The sequence below is a fragment of the Coregonus lavaretus genome (genome assembly GCF_964263955.1).
Source record: "Coregonus lavaretus genome assembly, chromosome: 23".
In the NCBI taxonomy this organism is placed as follows: Eukaryota; Metazoa; Chordata; class Actinopteri; order Salmoniformes; family Salmonidae; genus Coregonus; species Coregonus lavaretus.
The window spans coordinates 6,542,658-6,561,822 of record NC_140010.1 but is presented as its reverse complement, the minus strand read 5'-3'; the positions used below and the strand labels follow the sequence as shown (position 1 = coordinate 6,561,822).

Below are 19,165 nucleotides of genomic sequence, written 5' to 3'. Positions count from 1 at the left end.
GGTGTTTGTGTTCCACTATGATCAAAGCAGATTCTATACAGCCCCCCAAACAAAACACACTCCCACCACCATGTATATACACAATAAAACACACACACAGGAGTATACACACTCATTACCAAGCTCTCACAAGCACACACACACGCATTTGGGTTGAATCGTGACAGCTGTGCCTCTGCAGAGGGAAGAGACAGACCGGGTCAACAATGTTGAGGGGAGTTGAGAAAGTGCACTGCACCTTCCCTAACCCTGCTACAATAACACACCACACATGAAGACACACACACACACACACACACACACACACACAATGCTAACACAACTCAGAGGGACGTAGCAGGAGTAGAGTAGGGAGGTGAGGGAGGAGTTGAGAGAGGAGGTGAGAGAGGAGCTGAGAGAGGAGGTGAGAGAGGAGGTGAGAGAGGAGCTGAGAGAGGAGGTGAGAGAGGAGGTGAGAGAAGAGGTGAGAGAGCAGCTGAGAGAGGAGGTGAGAGAGGAGGTGAGAGAGGAGCTGAGAGAGGAGGTAAGAGAGGAGCTGAGAGAGGAGGTGAGAGAGGAGGTGAGAGAGGAAGAGAGCAGCATTATAACCAGTTGGAAACAGCTGCAGCATTATAACCAGTTGGAAACAGCTGCAGCATTATAACCATTATAACAGGCCCTGTGAGTGACTGACTTCAGATGGAGTTTTTCTAAAAGAGGAGAGAGAGAGACCATCTTCCCATCTGTCCACCAGTCGTCCGTTTCATCCTCCTTTAATTCGCCTGCTGTCTGAACAGACAGGCCAATGATTCAGGTCTCTGCTAAAAACAAACAGAGTGTGTGTGTCTGTGTGTGCATGTGCACGTGTATACTTCCTCTTACCTCCCTGAGTACCTGGTCAATGAGACAGGCAGTCTCTGAGGACACCTTCCAGGGGTCCTTCTCCTCCACCAGCATGGCGTCCAGGGTGCCCTTCTCCAGGACCACGTCGTATGAGGCATCCGTGAAGGAGAGCTGGCGCGCGTCCATCTGATGCCAGGTCATGCCTGGGCATGTGGCATCATGCCTGGCACTCATGGTGTCGATGCACACAGAGGAGTAGTCTATGTTGGTGATGGAGCGGTAGCCAGCGTCATACATGTCACTGCTCATAGAGCTGTTACCACAACCTAGGAGAGGTGAGGAGAGGAGAGGAGGGGCGGGGAGGAGAAAGAGAAAGGAGAAGAGAAGAGGAGAGGATCGTACATTTCCTGATCAGTAATGCCTAATCAATACAACGCCATGGAAACGTGAGCAGTCATAAACCACACTGTCACGTTGGCCTGAAGACGAAAGGAAAGATAATCAATGACATCACTGTAGGTTGATTAGAAACACGCGTTCAGTCAACACATCACTAGTATGTATCAATCCATGATCATGTGTACAGTGAGGGAAAAAAGTATTTGATGCCCTGCTGGTTTTGTACATTTGCCCACTGACAAAGACATGATCAGTCTATAACTTTAATGGTAGGTTTATTTGAACAGTGAGAGACAGAATAACAACAAAAAAATCCAGAAAAACGCATGTCAAAAATGTTATGAATTGATTTGCATTTTAATGAGGGAAATAAGTATTTGACCCCTCTGCAAAACATGACTTAGTACTTGGTGGCAAAACCCTTGTTGGCAATCACAGAGGTCAGATGTTTCTTGTAGTTAACCACCAGGTTTGCACACATCTTAGGAGGGATTTTGTCCCACTCCTCTATGCAGATCTTCTCCAAGTCATTAAGGTTTCGAGGCTGACGTTTGGCAACTCGAACCTTCAGCTCCCTCCACAGATTTTCTATGGGATTAAGGTCTGGAGACTGGCTAGGCCACTCCAGGACCTTAATGTGCTTCTTCTTGAGCCACTCCTTTCTTGCCTTAGCCGTGTGTTTTGGGTCATTGTCATGCTGGAATACCCATCCACGACCCATTTTCAATGCACTGGCTGAGGGAAGGAGGTTCTCACCCAAGATTTGACGGTACATGGCCCCGTCCATCGTCCCTTTGAAGCTGTGAAGTTATCCTGTCCCCTTAGCAGAAAAACACCCCCAAAGCATAATGTTTCCACCTCCATGTTTGACGGTGGGGATGGTGTTCTTGGGGTCATAGGCAGTATTCCTCCTCCTCCAAACACGGCGAGTTGAGTTGATGCCAAAGAGCTCCATTTCGGTCTCATCTGACCACAACACTTTCACCCAGTTCTCCTCTGAATCATTCAGATGTTCATTGGCAAACTTCAGACGGGCATGTATATGTGCTTTCGTGAGCAGGGGGACCTTGCGGGCGCTGCAGGATTTCAGTCCTTCACAGCGTAGTGTGTTACCAATTGTTTTCTTGGTGACTATGGTCCCAGCTGCCTTGAGATCATTGATGAGATCCTCCCGTGTAGTTCTGGGCTGATTCCTCACCGTTCTCATGATCATTGCAACTCCACGAGGTGAGATCTTACATGGAGCCCCAGGCCGAGGGAGATTGACAGTTCTTTTGTGTTTCTTCCATTTGCGAATAATCGCACCAACTGTTGTCACCTTCTCACCAAGCTGCTTGGCGATGGTCTTGTAGCCCATTCCAGCCTTGTGTAGGTCTACAATCTTGTCCCTGACATCCTTGGAGAGCTCTTTGGTCTTGGCCATGGTGGAGAGTTTGGAATCTGATTGATTGATTGCTTCTGTGGACAGGTGTCTTTTATACAGGTAACAAACTGAGATTAGGAGCATTCCCTTTAAGAGTGTGCTCCTAATCTCAGCTCGTTGCCTGTATAAAAGACACATGGGAGCCAGAAATCTTTCTGATTGAGAGGGGGTCAAATACTTATTTCCCTCAATAAAATGCAAATCAATTTATTACATTTTTGACATGGTTTTTCTGGATTTTTTTGTTGTTATTCTGTCTCTCACTGTTCAAATAAACCTACCATTACAATTATAGACTGATCATTTCTTTGTCAGTGGGCAAACGTAAAAAATCAGCAGGGGATCAAATACTTTTTTCCTTCACTGTATGTATGTACACTACCGTTCAAAAGTTTGGGGTCACTTAGAAATGTCCTTGTTTTCAAAAGAAAAGCAATTTTTTTGTCCATTTAAATAACATCCAATTGATCAGAAATACAGTGTAGACATTGTTAATGTTGTAAATGGCTATTGTAGCTGGAAATGGCTGATTTTTTATGGAATATCTACATAGGTGTACAGAGGCCCATTTTCAGCAACCATCAGTCCTGTGTTCCAATGGCACGTTGTGTTTGCTAATACAAGTTTATTATTTTAAAAGGCTAATTGATCATTAGAAAACCCTTTTGCAATTATATTAGCACAGCTGAAAACGGTTGTGCTGATTAAAGAAGCAATAAAACTGGCCTTCTTGAGACCAGTTGAGTATCTGGAGCATCAGCAATTGTGGGTTCGATTACAGGCTCAAAATGGCCAGAAACAAATAACTTTCTTCTGAAACTCGTCAATCTATTCTTGTTCTGTGAAATGAAGGCTATTCCATGCGAGAAATTGCCAAGAAACTGAAGATCTCGTACAATGCTGTGTACTACTCCCTTCACAGAACAGCGCAAACTGGCTCTAACCAGAATAGAAAGAGGAGTGGGAGGCCCCGGTGCACAACTGAGCAAGAGGACAAATACATTAGTGTCTAGTTTGAGAAACAGACGCCTCACAGGTCCTCAAGTGGCAGCTTCATTAAATAGTACCCGCAAAACACCAGTCTCAACGTCAACAGTGAAGAGGGATGCTGACAATGTCTCAGACTGGCCAATAAAAATAAAAGATTAAGCAGTCTGAGATATGGCTTTTCCAAAATAAGAGAGTGAATGATCTCTCTAACGGTCTTCCTACTACAACTTCAGCCAGAAAGACATCCCCTTAATTGAACACACACACACCTAAAGTGCTTTAAATAATCATTGGCGCACACATTAGCCAAAAGGTGTCACACACACACTACCTTAAAGTCCGTTAAAGAATCCATGACTCACAATTTCTAAAATAATCCCTGACACACTGTTTCTGCACTTTGGCCATGTCACCTGTTTACTAAAATCCTTTGAAGGCCCAGTGCAGTCAAAACATATTTTTTTCTGTGTTTTACATCATGTTGTACAACAGCTGATGAAACTAACACTGTAAAAGAGTGAAGAAATTTGATCAGTGTTACTTCCTGATGGTTGCTGGTTGAAAATACAATATACACAGGACCTTCTTTTCGGAAGGTTTTGCATGGTGGAGTTTTGGCCTGCTTGGTGACATCACCAGGCGGTATAAGTTAATATACACCAATATCAAAGAGAGTTCCAAACCTCTCTGCCAATAAGAGCTAGTTTTCAGATTAGATATCCCTCCCCCTCCCCACTCAGACCACTCCCCGACAGTCCTATCAAAATGCTTGCTTGAGAAAAGGCTATTTTTGACCATTTTAATGGAAAACTATTAGAGTAAGGTACTTAATTGTTACTCAGAATTGATTTTATATTGAGATAAAACGGCTGCATTGGGTCTTTAAAGACATATACACACACACACACACACACACACACGTTTGACTGCACCATACTGACGCAGAATGATTGATGGCTTCATTACAGGCAGGGGAGGCCACTCCGGGACGGATCATCTAAAGATCTAGGCCCTTTATCTACTTCCCTCGAGTCAGATGAACTCGTGGATACCATTTTTATGTGTCCAGTATGAAGAAAGTTAGAGGTACTTTGGCGAGCAACTTCCTTCAAACAGCACGCAGACATAAAAATGGTATCGACAAGTTTATCTGACTCTGGAGATATAGATAAAGGGCCTCATTGCCAAAATCCTGAAGTATCCCTTTAAGCATTATGATGATCATACCAGATGTATCATTATTTACCAGTCAACTTTTTAAGAGTGTTTCCCAAACAAGCACGTAGAGAGAATGTTCGCAGTGCGTCGTTAGACAACGTGTCAACACTGATAGGATCGAAAGAAAAGCAGTCTGCTATTGGATCAGCTTTCTCCATTCAAATCTTACCTTAACATTCAAATTATTCCAAAATACTGACGACGGATCAGCTCGTAGGGAGATATTACCACCTATGGCTGCAAATAGGCTTTTGAGGCGGATTATTATGCTTCCCCAATAATAATGCACTAAATCACAGATTGGGCACATCATTCCGCACATGTTGTCACACATCATGAAACACATTGAGGTAAAAATTACAGACAGTAGCCTAGTGGCAAAATAGAACTCAATTGATTGAACATTAAATATATTTCAATATGAATGAAATAGCCTAAATAGGCCCATGTAGCCTATGTATCTTTTAATGCGGTCAACTCGGTTTTAACTTGAAGCATAATTTTCTTTGCAAATACTTTGGCAACTTTGTCTTTGTAGTCAAATTCGTTCTGAAGTTATCGGCAGTCACAGTAAGCCAGATAGCCTAAACATCTCGATTCTATGTTAAGTGGAGATCTTCTGTGAATGATTCCAATGAAGGCTCTGGGAAACACCTTGACTAGTAAAGATACATCGTAAGAAGGCTCTAACGATGATTTTAACGCTACGAATGCACTGGGAACAAGGCCATGTTTATCAATTAAGTTAGGCTCTCCCCTCCTGGGGCTATGGAAGGGCGTGGGGGGCATCTGATCTGATAGGTTGGTGGGGCAGACAGTGAAATGAGAGAGAGAGAGAGAAAGAAAGTGTCTGTGTGAGAGGGAGAGAGAGCAAGAGGTTGTGTGACAGAGGTAAACAGAGGGTAAAGAGTGAAGCTGTGTTACAGGAAGGGGAGTGAAGGACTAGGCTGACTGCATTGAACTGAACAAACAGCACAAAGTCTACTAGCAGCGATAAGGGAACACTAGGGGGTTCAGCTCTGGGGGCACACACTGTCTGTCTGGTGTGTGTGTGTGTGTGTGTGTGTGTGTGTCTGTGTGTCTGTGTGTGTGTCTGTGTGTGTGTGTGTGTGTGTGTGTGTGTGTGTGTGTGTGTGTGTGTCTGTGTGTCTCTGTGTGTGTGTGTGTGTGTGTGTGTGTGTGTGTGTGTGTGTGTGTGTGTGTGTGTGTGTGTGCCAGAGGAGGGAGTTGGCACTGCTGGTTCAGGTAGCACATTGGAATCTGCACCTCCATTTTAAACCTGTACCTGATATAACCTCAATTCTACAACTAATTACACACTGCCTTCCAGAGAACTGGTGTGTGTGTGTGTAAAAGAGAGTGTGTATGTTTTAATTGCTGATCTCGTTATCACCCTCACATTTCAAACAGGCACTTATACTAGGCCCTCTATAACACAACCTGTGGTGGACCAAGCCCTCTATAACACAACCTGTGGGGGACCAGGCCCTCTATAACTCAACCTGTGGTGGACCAGGCCCTCTATAACACAACCTGTGGGGGACCAGGCCCTCTATAACTCAACCTGTGGGGGACCAGGCCCTCTATAACACAACCTGTGGGGGACCAGGCCCTCTATAACTCAACCTGTGGTGGACCAGGCCCTCTATAACACAACCTGTGGTGGACCAAGCCCTCTATAACTCAACCTGTGGGGGACCAGGCCCTCTATAACACAACCTGTGGTGGACCAGGCCCTCTATAACTCAACCTGTGGTGGACCAAGCCCTCTATAACTCAACCTGTGGTGGACCAAGCCCTCTATAACTCAACCTGTGGTGGACCAGGCCCTCTATAACTCAACCTGTGGGGGACCAGGCCCTCTATAACTCAACCCGTGATGGACCAGGCCCTCTATAACTCAACCTGTGGTGGACCAGGCCCTCTATAACTCAACCTGTGGTGGACCAAGCCCTCTATAACTCAACCTGTGGTGGACCAGGCCCTCTATAACTCAACCTGTGGTGGACCAGGCCCTCTATAACTCAACCTGTGGTGGACCAGGCCCTCTATAACTCAACCTGTGGTGGACCAAGCCCTCTATAACTCAACCTGTGGTGGACCAGGCCCTCTATAACTCAACCTGTGGTGGACCAAGCCCTCTATAACTCAACCTGTGGTGGACCAAGCCCTCTATAACGCAACCTGTGGTGTGGTGGTGAACTTAATGGATGCCTTCTCTCTCCTGAACTCAGTTCTATCTAATATAAGTGCAGTATACAAAGCAGGGTTGGGGTTGATTCCATTTCAATTCCAGTCAATTCAGAAAGTATAACCAAATCCAATTCAACATTTTCCTAACTGAAAAGCATTGAAGACAATTGTAATTTCAGTGTACTTTCTGACATTACAGGAATTGAAATGGAATTGACCACAACCCTTATACAGAGGATGGAGCCATTAGAGAGCAAGCAAGAGGGTGGTACTGGTCATGATTATTATAACGTTTGAGGATGGGACTGGTCATGATTATTATAACGTTTGAGGATGGGACTGGTCATGATTATTATAACGTGGGACTGGTCGTCGTTTGAGAGACAGATGAAGGGGGGATGTACTAGGTAGGCAGAGAGGAAAGAGAAAGGGTGAGATGAAAAGTCATAGAGAGAGCGAGGAAAAGTGTGTGTCTGTCTGTGTGTGTGTGTCTGTGTGTGTGTCTCTGTGTGTGTGTGTCTGTCTGTGTGTGTGTGTCTGTCTGTGTGTGTGTGTGTCTCTGTGTCTGTCTGTGTGTGTGTGTCTGTGTGTGTCTGTGTGTGTGTGTCTGTCTGTGTGTGTGTGTCTGTGTGTGTGTGTGTCTGTCTCAGTGTGTGTGTGCCACTGTGCTTCTTCCTCTACATTGCTTGTTCTTTGGGTTTGAGGCTGGGTATCTGTAAAGCACTCTGTGACAACTGCTGATGTAAAAAAGTGCTTTATAAAAATGGATTGATTGATATAATTGTTTATGATGTCTCTATAGAGTCCAGTGTGAAGCACAGAAGAGGCTACAGTCATGTAGCTCAGTTGGTAGAGCATGGCGCTTGCAACACCAGGATAGTGGGTTCAATTACCGGGAACACCTGTGTGTAAAATGTATGCACACATGACTATAAATCGCTTTGGATAAGAGCATCTGCTAAATGGCAAATTTAAAAGAGACAGTCTTAGTTAGTCTCTTGCTGCAGTCAGTTTGATATGACTGACCTATAAATGCCATTTAGCAGACACTTTTATCCTAAACGACTTACAGACATGTGTGCATACATTTTACGTGTGGGTGGCCCCGGGAATCGAACCCACAATCCTGGCGTTTCAAGCGCCATGCTCTACCAACTGAGCCATACAGGACCACCTGTTATGGAAACACAAAGAGGACTACCAAAGAAAGGCACTTTCATAGTGTGACGACCTGGAGGGACGGGACAGCTAATAGCTACAGTTAGCCCTCTGATTGAACCATACTGCTTTACATCTTTCTAATTCTGATGGGTCGATTTGATGGATGTGTGGGCTGTCTGTCCGTCCGTGTGTCCGTTCGCCTGTCCTAAGGGCTCTGTGGTCTCTCTTTATGCCCTGGTTTGGTGCTCCTTAGGGTGGGTAAGGACTCATCTAGGCCCCCCTCCTCAGGTCCCAATGCTCCACAACACATACCACACATTGTTTCCAAAGGGTTCCTCCTGCTGACGCTGTGTGTGTGTGTGTGTGTTTTCAATGACGGGAAAAGGAGCGGAGGAAGGGGTGTCGCATGATAGCTCATTCCTGGGGGTTGTCACGACGATTAAAGTCGTCAAGGACATTGCTCCCGTTCGTTCTCTGACATCAGCTGGCACCCACCGCGACCCCTGACCTTTACACACACACACACACACACACGCTGCTGCCAAGGCAACAAGTGCAAGTTTTTGGCATCCAGGACATGCAAGTAGAGAGAGCGCCGCAGGGGTGTATGTGTGGGTGGTGAGCAAAGGGCAAAGGGCACACAGGGGTTTCCAAGCGTGTGTGTGTGTGTCTGTCCATCCAGTCTGTACGGACCCTGTCTAATAGACTTTCCTCCAGCTGGGAGCGTCTGTGTGTGAATCTCCTGATCTCCTGCACATCCTAACGGGATTAACCAAGGAACCAGAGTACAGCATTAAAGTTTGACCTGTCACATTGCCTCTACCTGTGTGTCTGTGTGTGTGTGTGATGGAAAAGATGAGCCCTAGTCTTATGTAGTCGTGGGACTGTAGAGTGTGGACACACACACACCCTGGAAGGTGCACCAGTGGTAGGATGATTTTGTGTGTGTGTGTGTGTGTGTGTGTGTGCGTGTGCGTGTGTGTGTGTGTGTGTGAAAGCATGCATGCACTAGGGGAGGGGGTTGCCACTGTTGAAGGGGTACTGCTCGGTGCTTGCTAGTTGGCCAAACATGGAGGTGGTTTCCTCAGTGTTGTTTGACACTAATCCCGTCTCGTCTCGTGACCGGCGGTGTGAAATACCAGTCTAGTGGAGAACCCCTTTCATCTGATACATGCCTACCAGCGGGTTATACCATCTACTGTAACTACACTAGTGGTGTGTGACTACCAGAATACCAGACAAGGTCAATTCCATTTTTGAATCAGTGACTTGAAACACCTTGAATGAAAATAAAGGGATCTCTTTCTATTCTTAAATTAGAATGTCAAGTTTTATTGCCATGTGAATTGCGAGCGATTTACTAGTTCCTCTCATAAGGAACGCCATGTTGACTAAATAAAGAGAATGTCACGTGTAAATATCTCTGAACATAGACCTATCGGTATATTAACTAGTGTAAAATGTGATGTGACCATAGAAATGGAATCTAGATTAATCAATATAGTCTATTTCTATGGATGTGACAACCGTGCAGATTATTGTCTCAGTGTTCAGGAAGCATACCTATCTATAGGACGTTTCAGGGCTCGTGTGTCTCTGGAATTAATGAATAGGTATGATCACGTGCTGAAGGCAAAGCCTTTAGATACTGTAGGTTGGTGTCACGTCTACTCCCGCTCCCCTGCTCTGGCGCTCGACGTCGCTGGTTTACTAACCACCGGTCCTGGCAACCCATCTTTACGTACAACTGGCAACCCTCATTACGCACACCTGCATCTCATCAGTCACACCTTCAGTACTCCCTTGATTACTCACCCTTTATATAGTACTCTTCTGTTAGTAGTCATCAGGTAGCATTGTTTATGTTTCCATGTCAGACGCTTCTCTTGTTTTGTATCATTCCATTAAACTCACTAACTGCACTTGTTTCCTGACTCCCTACGTTACAGTTGGCCTATCTAACAGTATTCTGCTGTCATGGCGACACCTTGATAAAGGTCAACTAGACCAAAACAGAGAAATGTGTGCGGGTGAAACGTGAGAATAGTTTTTTTTTAATCATTTAAGATCAACACTTTTTTTTTGTGTGTGTTTACAGAGTTCAACCCAATCACATAAATAAATAATGTAAGGGTTGGTGTGAGGTGTGACCCAGGTGTGGTGCAGGATAGACAGTAGGCAGTAGGGAAGGATGGTGAAACAAGGATCTTTACTGGTGGTCCAAAAGCCAGGATACAAAACAACAGACTATACACGAAAACAAATAAGGAGCACATAGGTCTCCAAAAAACAGGCTGACAGCAAACAATACGAAATACTAACTCTGACTGGAAAAACACAATGACACAGGGAGAACACTTCTTGAGGTACCTGTAACTCCGTCACGTGATCCGACACTGATACGGACTGCTTGACATTAAGGAACTAGCAGAGAAAACTGAGCGAGGGAACACAGGGAAGTGAGGGCATAAATACACAGGTGAATCAGATAGCCACGGGTGACCCCAATAGGCAGATAATTAGTCCAGACTGTGAGTGAGGAGGTGCCTAAGGTTGTCGGAGGATGACACCTAGTGGGTCGCTCCGGAACTGCGACCCACTCCTGTAACAAAATAAAGAGTTCAACCCAACTGGAATGTTCACAGCTATAAGAGCTATGTTCAGAGCTATTTTCATCTCTCACATTTCCCCATCAGGAAAGTATCAATATGAAAAAATACTACACATTGTGGCAGTATAGCAATTAAAAAAAAAACCATTCTAGGGGATAGAAAGGTTGAGTAAGTATGAGCAGGTAAAGGGTTAATGAACCTTATCATACTGGGACATGAGCCTACAGGGAGGACACATCACTGCATGTTCCAATAGCTACTGTACCTTCCAGTATGAACCAATCAGGGAGTAGGACAGATCCAAAGGTAAAACAACAACAACACAACCACAACACACACACACACACACAACACACACAATCTCCCCGAGGTGGAAACATGACACACTAAGGCTTGTAGAAAACCACTGGCCAGAGCCCAGCTAAGCATGTAAAGCACTTTCAGCCTCCCACGTGTGTACCTGTGTGTGTGTGTGTGTGTGTGTGTGTGTGTGTGTGTGTGTGTGTGTGTGTGTGTGTGTGTGTGTGTGTGTGTGTGTGTGTGTGTGTGTGTGTGTGTGGAAGCAAGCGAGCAGAACAGTACAACACACACTGATTTCCCTGGATCCTGTGTGATTTCCGAGAGCTGTTGAATGATTTAGTGGCTAGCTGGGAGAAGACACGCAAGGTAGAGCCTATAGGGTCTGTAGTCTGGTCACACAACTACTATCTGCAGCCACAGAGGACAGGAAGTAAAGGGGCAATCCGCAGTGAAACAATAAAGCCTCACGTTGCCTGTTTTGGTAAAAAGCTGAAAGATGTGCCTAGAGAATTGTAACCTCTCTTAAATGCATAGACAGAGCTATTGATGCAAAGACTGACAATCCATGATATCAACATAGTTTTAACCACGTTTTGGGGCTATACAGTGTTTGTTTAAAATTACGCTGTTTGTAAACAAAGGAGTAAAACAAGCTTATATTTTGGGTTCTGATGGGGTACAACAGTTAGGTTTCTAAGTTATATTCTTCCCTATCAATAGGTCTCTACAGTTGAAGTCGGAAGTTTACATACACCTTAGCCAAATACATTTAAACTCAGTTTTTCACGATTCCTGACATTTAATCCTTGTAAAAAAGTCCCTGTTTTAGGTCAGTTAGGATCACCACTTTATTTTAAGAATGTGAAATGTCAGAATAATAGTAGAGAGAATTAATTATTTCTGCTTTTATTTCTTTCATCACATTCCCAGTGGGTCAGAAGTTTACATGCACTCAATTAGTATTTGGTATCATTTCCTTTACATTGTTTAACTTGGGTCAAACGTTTCGGGTAGCCTTCCACAAGCTTCCCACAATAAGTTGGGTGAATTTTGGCCCATTCCTCCTGACAGAGCTGGTGTAACTGAGTTAGGTTTGTAGGCCTCCTTGCTCGCACATGCTTTTTCAGTTCTGCCCACACATTTTCTATAGGATTGAGGTCAGGGCTTTGTGATGGCCACTCCAATACCTTGACTTCGTTGTCCTTAAGCCATTTTGCCACAACTTTGGAAGTATGCTTGGGGTCATTGTCCATTTGGAAGACCCATTTGCGACCAAGCTTTAACTTCCTAACTGATGTCTTGAGATGTTGCTTCAATATATCCACATAATCTTCCTTCCTCATGATGCCATCTATTTTGTGAAGTGCACCAGTCCCTCCTGCAGCAAAGCACCCCCACAGCATGATGCTGCCACCCCTGTGCTTCACGGTTGGGATGGTGTTCTTCGGCTTGCAAGCATCCCCCTTTTTCCTCCAAACATAACAATTGTTTCATCAGACCAGAGGACATTTCTCCAAAAAGTACGATCTTTGTACCCATGTGCAGTTGCAAACCGTAGTCTGGCTTTTTTATGGCGGTTTTGGAGCAGTGGCTTCTTCCTTGCTGAGCGGCCTTTCAGGTTATGTCGATATAGGACTCGTTTTACTGTGGATATAGATACTTTTGTACCTGTTTCCTCCAGCATCTTCACAAGGTCCTTTGCTGTTGTTCTGGGATTGATTTGCTCTTTTCGCACCAAAGTACATTAGTCTGTAGGAGACAGAACGCGTCTCCTTCCTGAGCGGTATGATGGCTGCGTGGTCCCATGGTGTTTATACTTGTGTACTATTGTTTGTACAGATCAACGTGGTACCTTCAGGCGTTTGGAAATTGCACCCAAGGATGAACCAGACTTGTGGAGGTCTACAATTTTTTTCTGAAGTCTTGGCTGATTTCTTTTGATTTTCCCATGATGTCAAGCAAAGAGGCACTGAGTTTGAAGGTAGGCCTTGAAATACATCCACAGGTACACCTCCAATTGACTCAAATGATGTAAATTAGCCTATCAGAAGCTTCTAAAGCCATGACATCATTTTCTGGAATTGTCCAAGCTGTTTAAAGGCACAGTCATATTAGTGTATGTAAACTTCTGACCCACTGGAATTGTGAATTATAAGTGAAATAATCTGTCTGTAAACAATTGTTGGAAAAATGACTTGTGTCATGCACAAAGTAGATGTCCTAACTGACTTGCCAAAACTATAGTTTGTCTTCTTGGTAAGTAATTCCAGTGTAGGTGAACTACTATGTATGTTGTTGTTGGGACCAGGCAAGGAGGTAAGCGGGAGGTAAGCTTGGCTTCTTATATGGTGTCGAGTAAAGCTTAAACCATGTATTTAGATTGTAGGTAGGTATTGTAGTTAGGTATTGTAGGTAGTTTATCTAGGTAGTTGTTGTAGGTTATTGTAGGTAATTATTGTAGGTAAGTATTGTATTCGGCTGAGCCCGGTGAAGCACGAGGCTAGCTAACCCACTTGGAACAATAAAGCTAGCTAGATAGCGGGTACCTACTGGTAACTATTAGCAACTGTGGATAGTTGTTTCCAATGTTATTTCACGCTTAAGAGTACCTGTAATTATGCCAGCTAGCTACCTACCATTCAGCTGTTTTTCTAACCTCATTATCTGAAGCGTTAACGTTAGGTAATTAGTAGCTACTGTACTCGAAATGTAGATAGCTTGTTGCTACCTGGATAGCTAACTAAACAATAGCTGGAACAACCTAGCTGTATAATTGGAGACGCTTTCTCTCCGTTGGGACAGACGCGGACTGGCTGAATAGATTCAGTGGCTAGCTTTGCACTTAACTGGCTAACAGTAGCTACTAAGGGTAAGTTATAACCTACATTTATTTTTGTTTTGTTTTTACATACTGGTAACAAGAGTCGTTCAAGGGAATTCGGGACATGGGTGACTAGTTAACGTTAGCTTGGCTCTCTGTGTGTTTCGTGCCGTCGGAGGAGGGGTGGATCGTTGGCAGAGAGCAATGGCTAGCTAGTATGCTAACTATTCTAGCTAACTAACTGGCTGAATAAGTTGACGACGTACTCACTCAAACTGTCAAAACTAACCCAAAACTTTACACAACATTAGACACGGACACGAATGATCTGTTTGGTGTGTTAACACACTGGTTTGTTGTAACCGAGTATTGATTCTAAACCATGTTATTGGAGGCTGACATGCTAGTTGGCAGTGGCGTCATAGGATTCGGTGCCCTGGACGGTTTTCACGGAAGAATACGATACCAAGTTAGCTAGCTGAATAAACTAAGTTAGAGTCTATTCCTAGAAAACATTGAACCGCTGTAGTTTACAACAATTATAATTTCTAAAGTGGAAGTTGGGAGAGTTATATTTGAGTGTTTCAGTGAAAGGTAACTGAGGGAGGCCCCACTCTCTTGCTTTCCCAGATGTTTAGCTCATTTCATTCCGATCTCCTTTGCATTATTGTAGCCTTTTTCTGTAGCCTGTCAACTATGTGTCTGTCTATCCCTGTTCTCTCCTCTCTGCACAGGCCATACAAACGCTTCACACCGCGTGACTGCTGCCACTCTAACCTGGTGGTCCCTGCACGCACAACCCACGTGGAGTTCCAGGTCTCTGGCAGCCTCTGGAACTGCCGTTCTGCGGCCAACAAGGCAGAGTTCATCTCAGCCTATGCTACCCTCCAGTCCCTCGACTTCTTGGCGCTGACGGAAACATGGACTACAACAGAAAACACTGCTACTCCTACTGCTCTTTCCTTGTCTGACCATGTGTTCTCGCATACCCCGAGAGCATCTGGTCAGTGCGGCGGTGGCACAGGAATCCTCATCTCTCCCAAGTGGACATTCTCTCTTTCTTCCCTGACCCATCTGTCTATCTCCTCATTTGAATTCCATGCTGTCACAGTCACTAGCCCATTCAACCTTAACATCCTTGACATTTATCGCCCTCCAGGTTCCCTTGGAGAGTTCACCAATGAGCTTGATGCCTTGATAAGTTCCTTTCCTGAGGATGGCTCACCCCTCATAGTTCTGGGTGACTTTAACCTCCCTACGTCTGCCTTTGACTCATTTCTCTCTGCCTCCTCCTTTCCACTCCTTTCCTCTTTTGACCTCACCCTCTCACCATCCCCCCCTACTCACAAGGCAGGCAATACGCTTGACCTCATCTTTACTAGATGCTGTTCTCCTACTAATCTCACTGCAACTCCCCTCCAAGTCTCCGACCACTACTTTGTATCCTTTTCTCTCTCGCTCTCCTCCAACACTACTCACTCTGCCCCTACTCCGATGGTAATGTGCCGACGCAACCTTCGCTCTCTCTCTCCCGCTACTCTCTCCTCTTCCATCCTATCATCTCTTCCCTCTGCTAAATCCTTCTCCCTCCAATCTCCTGATTCTGCCTCCTCAACCCTCCTCTCCTCCCTTTCTGCATCTTTTGACTCTCTATGTCCCCTATCCTCCCGGCCGGCTCGGTCCTCCCCTCCTGCTCTGTGGCTTGACGACTCATTGCAAACTCACAGAAGAGGGAGGAAAACTAGACTCCCTGCGGACCTGTCATCTTTTCACTCCCTCCTCTCTACATTCTCTTCCCCTGTTTCCAATGCTAAAGCTACTTTCTACCACTCTACATTTCAAACCACTGCCTCTAACCCTAGGAAGCTCTTTGCCACCTTCTCCTCCCTGCTGAATCCACCTCCTCCTCCCCCTCCCTCATCCCTCTCTGTGGATGACTTCGTCAACCATTTTGAAAAGAAGGTTGACGACATCCCATCCTCATTTATTAAGTCAAATGACACTGCTGGTCCTGCTCACACTGCCCTAACCTATACTTTGACTTCTTTCTCCCCTCTCTCTAAAAGAAATAAATGAAGAAAAGTGGTTGTCCCACTGGCTATCATAAATTGAATGCACCAATTTGTAAGTCGCTCTGGATAAGAGACTAAATGATGTAAATGTAAATTAACATGAAATGTGTGGAGTGGTTGAAAAACAAGTTTTAATGACTCCAACCTAAGTGTATGTAAACTTCCGACTTTAACTGTATCATTAAGTTAAGTCCAAAAATGGCTGTAGCAACTGCTGATTGCCCCTTTATGTGCCCTCTAAACAAAGTGACTGACAGAGGGAGAGCGAAAGAGGGAGTCCCATCAGTTCACCCTCACATAAACATTTAGCACAGATAAAAAAAATTGACCAGTGGAGGCTGCTGATGGGAGGACGGCTCATAATAATGGGTGGAACAGAGCAAATGGAATGGAAACCATGTTTTTGATGTATTTGATACCATTCCTCTAATTCCGCTCCAGCCATTACCATGAGTCCGTCCTCCCCAATGAAGGTGCCACCAACCTCCTGTGAAATAGTCACACAATGACAGGGACTAGAGACAGAGGGGAGGCTGACCTGTCATGTCCACTCCTGCCAGTGTAGAGGGGGACAGAGGCTTTCATCTTTCCCAGCACCACGTTCCACTGTGCTGTAATCAATGAGACATATCGCTAATGAAGGATCGCTCCAATTACTGTGTTGAGAGAAAGTAGTGTGGTGAGTAGTTAACATGTTTCCTCCACTTGTGAGGGTCCGTGGTGTGGTGAGTAGTTAACATGATTCCTCTAGTGTAAGGGGCCGTGGTGTGGTGAGAAGTTAACATGATTCCCTACATCTATATGCACTATAGATGAATAGTTAGCCTTCCATCTATCCAACCATGTAACCATCCCATCAAACATCACCAATTTATCTCTATCTTGGTCTTCTGTAGCTTAGTTGTTAGAACATGGCGCTTGCAACACCAGGATAGTAGGTTTGAATCCCGGGACCACCCATACCAGTCAAAAGTTTGGACACACCTACTCATTCAAGGGTTTCTTTATTTTTACTATTTTCTACATTGTAGAATAATAGTGAAGACATCAAAACTATGAAATAACACATATGGAATCATGTAGTAACCAACAAAGTGTTAAACAAATCAAAATATGTTTTATATTTGAAATTCTTAAAAGTAGCCACCCTTTGCCTTGATGACAGCTTTGCACACTCTTGGCATTCTCTCAACCAGCTTCACCTGGAATGCTTTTCCAACAGTCTTGAAGGAGTTCCCACATATGCTGAGCACTTGTTGGCTGCTTTTCCTTCACTCTGCGGTCCAACTCATCCCAAACCATCTCAATTGGGTTGAGGTCGGGTGATTGTGGAGGCGAGGTCATCTGATGCAGCACTCAATTACTCTCCTTCTTGGTCAAATAGCCCTTACACAGCCTGGTGGTGTGTTGGGTCATTGTCCTGTTGAAAAACAAATGATAGTCCCACTAAGCGCAAACCAGATGGGATGGCGTATCGCTGCAGAATGCTGTGGTAGCCATGCTGGTTAAGTGTGCCTTGAATTCTAAATAAATCACTGACAGTATCACCAGCAAAGCACCCCCACACCATCACACCTCCTCCTCCATGCTTCACGGTGGGAACCACACATGCGGAGATCATCCGTTCACCTACTCTGCGTCTCACAAAGACACGGCGGTTAGAACCACAAATCTCAAATTATACTAAGCTATATGGAATTGTTTTAAGAAGGTCATACCTAGGATCATTTAGCTATTTGTTTTTGAATTTTAAGACCCCTTGAAGTATAAAAAAAAAATATATACAAATGATTATATCCATTCATTTTTTCAACTGGTACCGATGGACCTTCAGATGAGTCTTGTGAGGCCTGTGGGCGTCTTTGAACAAAACAACATGTATGTGTTCGTGAGAGTCTTGTCTTTCCACAGATGGGTCAATTAGTGTGTAGCCCAAACTGTTCGGAAGCTACAGACAGAAGTTGGCAGATAGGCTGTACCGACTTCAGACGAGTCCCAAGACACTTATGGTGGTCGTAGAGCAAAAATCGTGTTTGTGCGAGTCTCATCTTTCCATAGAGGTGTCAAAATGACCCAAGCCCAGCTCAGTTAATCCCTACCATTGTGTCGCTGAGTTGTCATAATGGTTCAGAAAACGTACATTATACCAGAGGCGTTGGTAGATACAATGTAAGTAACCTAATGTATGTCCCTCTAACTGCCCTGAATGCATCTGCTGATTATACAGCTATTGTATGCAGTATTCATGTGCCTATGAACCAGAGTTATACTGTTAGCACTGAGGCGGTATGCACTAGTAGGAAGTCCACTGTGTGCAGCTCACCCTGCACTAACATAAATAACATTAGCATGTCTACTTCTACTAAGCTTCCCAGTAAAGCAATGAAAACAATCAAGCATCCCAGAAACGTGCTAAAAATAGCCCACATTAACATATGTAGCCTAAGAAACAAGGTTCATGAAGTCAATAACTTGCTAGTAACAGATGACAATCTTTGAAACTCACTTAGATAATACCTTTGATGATACAGTGGTAGCAATACATGGTTATAACATCTACAGAAAAGACAGAAATGCCAATGGGGGCTGTGTTGCGGTCTATATTCAGAACCACATTCCTGTACAGATTAGCGAGGATCTCATGTTAAATACTGTTGAAGTAATATGGCTACAGGTTCATCTGCCTCACCTAAAGCCCATTCTTGTGGGATGCTGCTAGAGACCACCAAGTGCTAACAGTCAGATATCTGGATATGTGTGAAATTCTTGATAATGTATGTGATATTAACAAAAAGGTATATTTTCTGGGTAATTTAAATACTGACTGGCTTTCATCAAGCTGCCCACTCAAGAAAAAGATTCAAACTGTAACCAGTGCCTGCAACCTTGTTCAGGTTATCGGTCAACCTACCAGGGTAGTTACAAAAAGCACACGAATGAAATCATCAACATGTATTGATCACATCTTTACTAATGCTGCAGAAATGTGCTTTAAAGCAGTATCCAAATCCATCGGAAGTAGTGATCACAATATAGTAGCCATATCTAGGAAAACCAAAGTTCCAAAGGCTGGGCCTAATATAGTGTATAAGAGGTGATATAAGATGTTTTGTAGTGATTCTTATGTTGATGATGTAAATCATATGTGTTGGTC

The 19,165-nt window shown here is 44.4% G+C and overlaps 1 protein-coding gene across 1 annotated transcript in view; it reads right to left on the bottom strand.

The window, feature by feature from the left end:
- Positions 1-19,165, bottom strand: part of ece2a (endothelin converting enzyme 2a) — a 156,531-nt gene that overhangs the window by 27,993 nt on the left and 109,373 nt on the right. The window contains exon 3 of the mRNA XM_084139906.1: positions 862-1,148. Coding sequence (XP_083996032.1) covers positions 862-1,148 — 287 coding nt within the window. The remainder of the gene's footprint in view (positions 1-861; positions 1,149-19,165) is intronic.